The following is a 9779-nucleotide window of genomic DNA, read 5'->3' as shown; positions in this document are numbered from 1 at the left end:
CGGTGGGCGAGGGAAGCCGGCCGGCGTGGGCGAGAGGGGGCGGCGGGCGACGGACATGGGCGAGAGGGGGTGGCGGGCGACGGCGGGCGGCGTACAAGGGCGAGAGGGGGCGGCGGGCGCCGTACGTGGGCGAGAGGGGGCGGCGGGCTACCAGTACAACGTCGGCGGCTATGAAGACTACGAGTATGCATATTATACGGCTAGGCAGGAATATGACTAAATCACTCCAAATTTCATGTATCATAAGTGGTATCTCGAATCATTCGAAAATGGACACCAAACACATCACGGGTAATATAATTCACATGATCCATTCAACAAAGTTTGGTACAATAAATTATTACACATCATTTCTTCCCTTGTGTCCCTGCTTGCTTACGATTGTGCCGTATCCATGAAGCATCCTCATCATTTAACTTAATGCTTGGGTCGGTGTTCACTTTGAAGGGCGGAATTTCAGCAAACATATTATAATCTTCTGACATGTCTGTCTTGTCCTCCACTCCCACGATGTTTCTTTTCCCTGAAAGAACAATGTGGCGCTTTGGATCATCGCATGATGTACTGATCGTTTTCTTATCTTTCCGTTTCCTCGGTTTGCTACTCATGTCCTTCACATAGAAAACCTGAGCGACATCTTTCGCTAGGACGAATGGTTCGTCAAGGTAACCAAGATTATTGAAATCCACCATTGTCATTCCGTATTGCTGGTCCACCTTTACCTCACCTCCTGTTAGCTTGAACCATTTGCACCGGAACAAAGGGACCTTAAAGGAGGGTCCATAGTCAAGTTCACATATCTCCTCTATGTAACCATAATATGTGACCTTTTGCCCATTCTCGGTTGCTGCATCAAAGCGGACACCACTGTTTTGGTTGGTGCTCTTTTTATCTTGGGCGATCGTGTAAAATGTATTCCCATTTATCTCGTACCCTTGGAAAGTCGTTATAGTCGAAGATGGTGTCTTGGCCAACATGTACAGCTGATCTACAACATCATTGTCATTCATTAAATGTTTTCTCAACCAACTGCCGAAAGTCTCCATGTGGGCCTTCCTAATCCAGGATTCAGGCTTCCTCGGGTTGTCCGAGCGTAAAATATTCTTGTGTTTCTCAAAGTACGGAGCCACCAAGCTGGAATTGGTCAGTACAGTGTGGTGTGCTTCAGTCAGAGAATGGCCGTCCATACATGTCGTTGATTTCCTTCCGATCGTGCCTTTTCCACTTAGTCTCCCCTCGTGCCGCGATCGAGGAAGACCAATCGGCTTAAGGTCAGGAACAAAGTCAACACAAAACTCAATTACCTCCTCATTTCCATAGCCCTTGGCGATGCTTCCTTCTGGCCTAGCACGGTTACGAACATATTTCTTTAATATTCCCATGAACCTCTCGAAGGGGAACATATTGTGTAGAAATACAGGACCGAGAATGAAAATCTCTTCGACTAGGTGAACCAAGAGGTGCGTCATAATATTGAAGAAGGATGGCGGGAACACCAACTCGAAACTGACAAGACATTGGATCACATCGTTCTGTAACCGTGGTAGATCTTCTGGATTGATTACCTTCTAAGAGATTGCATTAAGGAATGCACATAGCTTCACAATGGCTACTCGAACATTTTCCGGCAGGAGCCCCCTCAAAGCAATCGGAAGCAATTGCGTCATAATCACGTGGCAGTCGTGAGACTTCAGGTTTTGGAACTTTTTCTCCGCCATGTTTATTATTCCCTTTATATTGGACGAGAATCCAGACGGGACCTTCATACTGCTCAGGCATTCAAAAAAGATGACCTTCTCTTCTTTGGTCAGAGCGTAGCTGGCACGACCTTGAAACCATTCCGGATGCCGGTCATCAGGGTCTTTCAAACATTGCTGGTCCTGCCGTGCTTCCTTTGTATCATTTGTCTTCCCATACACGCCCAAGAAGCTTAGGAGGTTCACGCAAATATTCTTCGTAACGTGCATCACATCGATTGCAGAGCGGACTTCTAGGACTTTCCAATATTCTAGCTCCCAGAATATAGATTTCTTCTTCCACATGGCTGCGTGCCCGTCAGCTCCCTTCGGAACTGATTGTCCGCCAGGACCCTTTCCAAAGATGACTTTCAAATCCTTGACCATATCAAATACCTCAGCACCAGTGCGTTCCGCAGGCTTCGGCCGGTGATCTGCCTTGCCGTTATAATGCTTGCCTTTCTTTCTTACTGGATGAATTTTCGGAAGAAATCGACGATGCCCAAGGTACACATTCTTCTTACAATTTGGCAAATGTACACTTTCAGTCTCATGTAAGCAGTGCGTGCATGCATTGTATCCCTTATTTGACAGTCCCGAAAGGTTACTAAGAGCAGGCCAATCGTTGATGGTTACGAAAAGCAACGCTCGTAGGTTAAATTCCTCTTTTTTGTGCTCATCCCACACACGGACACCAGGTCTGCCCCACAGCTGTAAAAGTTCATCAACTAATGGCCTTAGGTACACATCGATGTCGTTGCCGGGTTGCTTCGGACCTTGGATGAGCACTGGCGTCATAATGAACTTCCGCTTCATGCACAACCAAGTAGGAAGGTTGTAGATGCATAGAGTCACGGGCCAGGTGCTATGACTGGAGCTCTGCTCGCCAAAAGGATTCATGCCATCTGTACTTAGACCAAATCTTATGTTCCTTGCGTCAGCTGCAAAATCTTTGAACTCTCTGTCGATCTTTCTCCATTGCGTTCCATCTGCAGTGTGTCTCAACTCCCCGTCCGATTACGGTCCTCTTTGTGCCATCGCAACAACTTGGCATGCTCTTTGTTCCTGAACAGACGTTTCAACCGTGGTATTATAGGAGCATACCACATCACCTTGGCGGGAACCCTCTTCCTGGGTTTCTCGCCCTCAACATCGTCACCAGGGTCATCGCCTCTGATCTTATAACGCAATGCAGTGCATACCGGGCATTCATTCAAATTCTCGTATTCACCGCGGTAGAGGATGCAGTCGTTGATGCATGCATGTATCTTCAGAACCTCTAAACCTAGAGGGCAGACAACCTTCTTTGCTTCGTACATACTGGCGGGCAACTCGTTATTCTTTGGAAACATATTCTTCAACATTTTCAGCAAGTTTTATAATGCCGAGTCAGCTACACCTGCCTGTGCCTTCCATTTCAGCAAATCCAGTGTGCAGCCCAGCTTTTTCAGACCATCATCGCATCCGGGGTACAACGACTTTCTGTGATCCTCTAACATGCGATCCAAATTCTCCCTCTCCTTTTCAGTTTCGCAGCGTCTCCGTGCATCAGCAATGGTCCGACCAAGATCATCAACGGTCTCATCACGTGCCTCTTCTTCACCTTCCCCTTCACCTTCCCCTTCACCTTCCCCTTCACCTTCCCCTTCACCTTCAGCATCCTCCATGAAAGTATCACCGAAATGATCAAGATAGCTTTCATCGATGAAATCATCCCCTTCTTCATCTTCTTCCATTATAACCCCTCTTTCTCCATGCTTGGTCCAATAATTATAGCTTGGCATGAAACCGTGCCGAAGCAGGTGCAGGTGAACTTCTCTTGAGGAAGAGTAACCCTTCTGATTCTTACAGTCAACACATGGACAGATAACAAAACCCTTCTGCTTGTTCGCATTAGCCACTACGAGGAAATCTTTCAAACCCGTAGTGAACTCGCGGGAGAGTCGGTTACCGTACATCCATTGCCGATTCATCTGCATTATTATAATATAAAATATATAATTAACCATCATGCATTTGTTAAACTAACTAGCTATAAACAATAGAAATTAAACAATGAACAACACACATGCATATTTTATCAATGACACACATGCATGAAAGGTTCAAGTTGCTAACCGCGATCGAGGAGGAACCTCAAGTGTGGCTCCAACACTTCATATCATGTCTGTTTCACGCTATTGGGCATTTCATCAAACACCTTGTGTGCATAAGAGGAACCAAAAGCAAACCTACACCCCCTTGTGAAGAGAAGTGGCACCAAATGGCTAAGTGAGTGCGCTGAACTGGTATATATAGGGGAGGAGCTTTAGTCGCGGTTGGCAACCGCGACTAAAGGCCTTTGGGCACCTTTAGTCGCGGTTGGCCTGGCCAACCGCGACTAAAGCCCCTCACGTGCACCAGCTGGCCACCGAGCGCCCTGGCCCAAGCCTTTGGTCGCGGTTCGTCTGCCGAACCGCGACTAAAGACTTCATTAGTCGCGGTTCCTACAGTTTCGCGACTAATGGGGCTGGACGGAAGCCTCTTTTTCTACCAGTGAGAGATACGAAATTGTGTGAAGCTGCATACATGCATATACTATGAGGTGATGGGACCGACGCACACATCTGAAAGCAAATCAACCGTGGATGTTCCACAGGTACATCCCTGAACAGGTAAAAAGAGGTTTCTGTGCCACCAATTCGCAGCGCCACACGCGCGGGTCATCCTTCGCGGGCGCTTCATCGAGCCACTGTCGTCGCTCGCTCAATCTGCACGCCACCACGATGCTACACCGGTTCGGGGACTTCCCCGTTCTTCCTCTGCCCCGGCCGCCGACGAGGACCTACCTCGGGGTCCAGCAGGGACGGTGGGGGACGTGGGTGGCCGAAATCACGGATCGGGAGACCCACACCCGGTGGTGGCTCGGGAGCTTCCATACGCCCGAGCTCGCGGCCATGGAGTATGACCGCTAGCAGGTCCGCTACCATGGCCCGGCGGCCCGAATGAACTTCCCCTTCGGCACGGCCTGGTCCACCTCGTCACGGCGGAGCCGGGGATGGTGAGCTCGGCTATGGCGCGGGAGGACCGCGACACGAGGGAGCGCCTCGAGGCCGAGGCCCCCAACAGGGCCTATATGCAAGAGCTTCGCCGGCAGCACCAGGAGCTCGTGGAGGCGGAGCGGATGATCTTTGCCGACGCCGGTGGCTAGATTATTGTTATCTCCTCCGACGAGGTCGAAGGCAGCAAGGACGGCGGTGCGAAGGGCGGCGAGGATGACGAGATCAATGTCGACGAGTGGAGGAGTGTCTTCCCCGGCGACTAAGACGACGACACCAGCACGGACCCAAATCGCGGCACACCGTGCCTGACGAGGAAGGATTTGATCAACCTCACATTCGATCGGAAGTACTTTAGTTAAGCTTAGTTTAGTTTAAATTTGTGTTTTATGTTTGGTTCTGCAAAACTATCTATGTCTATGTTTGAATGCGGTTCAAATTGCTTTGAATTTGATCAAATTGAAATTTACCCCGTTAAGTTTAGGGAATCGGCTAGAAACGGCAAAAGAATAGTAGAGTATATAGTATATATACTCTACTAAGGGTTTTACTTTATTAACTTGTAGGGGACTGGCTAGAATGCACTTAGCTGATTGTGCGATTTTGTTTTCAGATATTTTTATTTCCTGGAGCGTTTAGCTGTTTGTGCGTTTTGTTGTCCTTTTGTATCCCTCTCCTGTTCTAGTTTGTCTTCTTGCTTTCTCCTATCTATATTATTGTTTTCATTATTTTTTGGAATGTATTTAAAATTCAAAGCATTAAAAAAAGAACATCAGGAAAATCATGAAAGCTATTTAAAATGCATGAACAATGTTTTAATCTGTGGACTCTTTAAAAATTCATGAACATCCTCTAAAGTTTTGGGAACATTGTTTAATACTTCCTCCGTCCCGTGTAAAAAAACACTCTTATATTATCAAAGAACGTTTTTAACACTGGCATAGTATCAAAAACGTTCTTATATTTTGGGACGGAGGGAGTACTTGTCTTAGAGAAAATTTATCTTTTTTTCGAGATATTCGAGAGAATTTACAAAAATAATCTGGCTCAACCCCGGAATGGGCCGATGTGTGCGCCTAGGCAGGCTATACCTCGGAATGGGCTATACCAAATTTCAGGCGCCTGAAGAAGAATAGCAGCGGACGCGCAACAAAAATAAAAGAGGGGAAGCAGAGGGGCTGAGCGCCGCCGGCCACATCAACATTTCGGCGGCCACACCAAGATTTCGGCGACCACGGGAGGGGCGGCGCGTCTCAACTGCCTTCTTTCTAGCCATACGGGCGGCCCGGCAACTCAAGCAGTCCACGGGCGCGTGGAGCACGAGAGCGGCGGCGACGACTCCGGCGACCACGGCGCGGCAACTCCGGTGAGGCGCTGACCCCTATTTTCCTTTCATTCCCGATTTCACTCTTGATTCGGCTCCCCTCCCCCAACCCTAGTTCCATTGTGGCTCTCTTGTGGAGCAGTGCGCTCGTCATGGTGGTTCTGCTCCGACTCGGGCTCTAGGTACTCTGCCATTGCCTATCTGCAATCCGAGCCCGGCCGGGAGTCAGCCCACTTCTTCTTCATAAATAAGAGGAGGGAGGGATTCGAAGCCCTCTCACATCCTAGATCTGGATTCCAGTCACATTGTCGTGTCCTTGCCCTTCCGTTGGCAACCTCGTAACTATCAGAATCAAAAAATCAATCTTTAGATCCAGTTAGAAGAACATGTCCAAGCGTCAGCACTCGCACCTCGACGGCGACCGCACCGGAAAAAGGCCGCGGCGTGCGCCCAAGAAGCACCTCTACCTGGTGCTGGATGATTGGGACACGGGCTTCAGCATCTACAAGGTTGATGCCGACACTTTGCAAGATACCCGCACCAGCGACGTGCAGTTTGGGTTCCCTGACCCTCCCGTCCTCCGGTTTCCCGTGCCAGTACGCCATCTTGGCATGAGCTTCACGGCCTTTGGTAACAGCATCTTCATCGCCACCAACCCACACTGTCCACAGACTCCCATCCTCCTATATGATACCGAGATAGCGGGAATCACAATCGGGCCAAGCCTACCACGTTCACTGCTTGGTGGCATTGACATCTCTGTGGCCGCCGGTGATGCGTTGTATGCATTGACATCTCGCCATGCCGGCGAGCAGCACTCTTTTGAGGCCATGTCATGGGCAGCCACGGGAAGCGATGAGATGTGGGATCCACGGCCAGCCATGGACTGGTCCTGGAAAAGTGTGCCGTCGCCACCGCCATTTGCCAGGGATGATATAATTTCCTCTTACGCGCTGCACCCGGACGGGCACACCATATTCATGTCTGCACACGACAGTCTTTATCAACATGTTCCAAAGGGTACCTTCTCATTCGACACCAAGCGCTCTGAGTGGAGGTGGCATGGGGAATGGGCTCTGCCTTTCCAAGGGCAAGGCTACTACGACAGCGAGCTAGGCGCATGGATTGGGCTCCGTAAAGACGGGTACATTTGTGCCTGTGAAGTTGCCTCCCGCAGCCGCGAAAGTGCTGTGCAGCCATATTGTAAGATTGCGAAGGAGAAGTTGTTCCTCAAAGTCCCGGAGCGGCGACTGGCAGCAACAAGGGCCACCCTCGCGTACATGGGCAACAGCAACTTTTGCCTTGTCGATTGTGTGCAGCGCGAGGGAGTGGAGCCTACATGCGTCTTCGATTGTTGCGTGCTCCATATGAGCACGTTTGGGCTTAAGTATGATCACAGAGGAGAGCTGCAAACCACGCGCCACTGCTCTAACTCTTGTGTAGTGTCTAAGCATATCCTGTCCTTTTCTCCTGCAGTGTTCTGGATGTAAGAGGTGTTTTGCTTGTTTTATGCAAGACCTGCTGTGTAATCGTGATGTAAGCTGCTGTGATATGTGGCACTACTACGAAGAGAAATAAAAAGAAGTTGGTTCCCTTTTGCAATTTTCTTGAACCTGAGCCTGGACATGGTCACATGTTTCAAGAACTAGAAGCGCTGTACTTTTGCTGCTTGCGAGACAGGGATTAGAAAATGTGGTGCAACTAAAGAAGTGTTTATTCAATTTTTTCCTCCAAAGATTAGATAATCCTGTATCTAACTGCCATGATCACTCTTTCACAACTAAGAGTCTAAGATCCCCATGTCTAGAAAGACAAATATTTAGGAACGGAGGGAGTATATCTTATTTCAGGATTAGTGGCAGGGAAGTGTCTAGTCATCTCTCTTCAGGTAGTCATCAGAAAAACAATGGCAGGGAAGCGGGATTAATGGCATGGATAGATAGGTAGAATAAAACCTTGAACGCAGTACCTGTGTTATACGTTAACATGTTTTCTCAAGATCCTCATGTACTACCTTATATTTTCATGCATAAGGAGTTAGGTTTGGATGGAACCCAAGCTTTCCAATGTTGTTGCAGATCTCTTTTCGGTATAAAGCCCGAAATTGCCAGCGGATGGCCAGTGAGCTAAAAAAAACCGAAAGAATGGTCATACACACTCCTCTTATAGATAGGATGAACAAAGAACAAAAGGCAGTTTGAAACAGCATAGTGTCGGCTGTCAAAAGTTGTTTGCATGACATAGCAGTAACAGCTTAACAATGGCTTCGGACATGAGTTATTTCCAAGGAACAATAGACCAGGAAGCTCTTGCAAGTTGCAACCCCTTTTAGTGTTTGTTGTTCACCCTCTGGAACAATTCATGCCCCAACTAGAAGACGATGGTTATAGTTTCACCTGAAACTGTTTGAGCTGTACAATGTCCAAAAAATGGTGGAGTCATATATTAAAAATAGTAAGTATATTTTTGTATTTTTGCTATGAGGAAATCCTTCCTCTTTCTTCCAACCAATATGATGGAAAATTCTGCAGACTGTTCACCTTTGGAATGTCTGCAGAACATGATTACTTCATTAGCAAATTGTAGCTTCTACCTCCAACCATCATATTCAACTGTTTATACCTATGACTGTTACACTGACAAGCTCGATCAGCATTGTAGTTGAAAATTCGAAATCAGAGAAACATCCCAATTTTACAGATCACTGGCGTTGTTGGAAAATTTCACGTTGTTTCATACCCTACGGTGCTTCCTGGTTGTCTGCTGGATGAAGATGCGATTGCTTGGGTTTTGAGAAACATCTACTCTGTGAGGTCGGCTTATCATGTGCTCACTGATGACGCTGGCCAGGAAAGAAACCTGAGAGTGGCTTGTGCAGCTTGCTCGACTGGCACTAAAGTGGTAAATTACCCGAATGGAAGAAGGTGTGGAAGCTAAAAGTGCACAGATAGTTCGCAATTTCTGGTGGAGAGCTCTGCATACTTTCAAGTAGGGGATGGAAGGCCGCTCACCAGCAGGAGATGGAGCAGAGAAGTTCTTTCCGCTCTGCATTTCGCCCTTGTGTTACTAGCTGGCCCTTGTGTACACGCCATTGGCCAACTCATCAACCAGCCAATGGTGCCACTGGATCTGGTATGGGCCGCACGCAGAGATCATCAGGCAGCAATTTGAGATGGTTGTTCCATGGCTGGTACAGAACAGATCACCATCTTTCCTTATTTGATATTCTCATTTTACATTTCTGCTTGTTTGCTGGTTTATTTTATTTTCAAAAAATTCGATGGTCCATGGCTGGCACCTGGCAGGATTGGGCTCAATCATGAAGATTTGAAGGCCAATCCTTCCAGTGCGGATTTATTTTTGTGACGAAGCTTACGGCTGTGTTGATGGATCATATAGAAGGTTCAACGTACAGTTTTTAAATTTCTTCAGCACACATTGGCTGGGAGAGGGAGTAGTTCATAGCGTTTTTCATACTGGGAGATTCCCAAAGCACATATGTTCGTGGACCGTTGCTCATATGAGTTAGTACATTTCTAGCTTGTATGGTCGCTCCGTCAGAATACTAATTCCCGTTTTCTTTTTATGGACGCTCTGCTGGCGGCGGCGTCCTCCCGATAACCGGCTGGAGCCCCTCATCCGCCTCCTGCACCTGCACGCCATCAAGAAGCAGAGCAATCA

At 48.0% G+C, this 9779-nt stretch overlaps 1 protein-coding gene across 1 annotated transcript; it reads left to right on the top strand.

Annotated features, from left to right (window-relative positions):
- The first annotated feature begins 5915 nt into the window (after positions 1–5915).
- On the top strand, positions 5916–8766 carry LOC123043524 (uncharacterized). The gene is made up of 2 exons (XM_044466004.1): positions 5916–6140; positions 6241–8766. Exon 2 carries the CDS (start codon positions 6485–6487, stop codon positions 7586–7588), a length of 1104 nt encoding a protein of 367 aa, XP_044321939.1. The 5' UTR covers positions 5916–6140; positions 6241–6484; the 3' UTR covers positions 7589–8766.
- Positions 8767–9779: the final 1013 nt, after the last annotated feature.

The sequence above is a fragment of the Triticum aestivum genome, chromosome 2B (assembly GCF_018294505.1).
Source record: "Triticum aestivum cultivar Chinese Spring chromosome 2B, IWGSC CS RefSeq v2.1, whole genome shotgun sequence".
In the NCBI taxonomy this organism is placed as follows: Eukaryota; Viridiplantae; Streptophyta; class Magnoliopsida; order Poales; family Poaceae; genus Triticum; species Triticum aestivum.
Note: the sequence above shows the minus strand (reverse complement) of the source record. Positions and strands in the feature narration are given on the sequence as shown.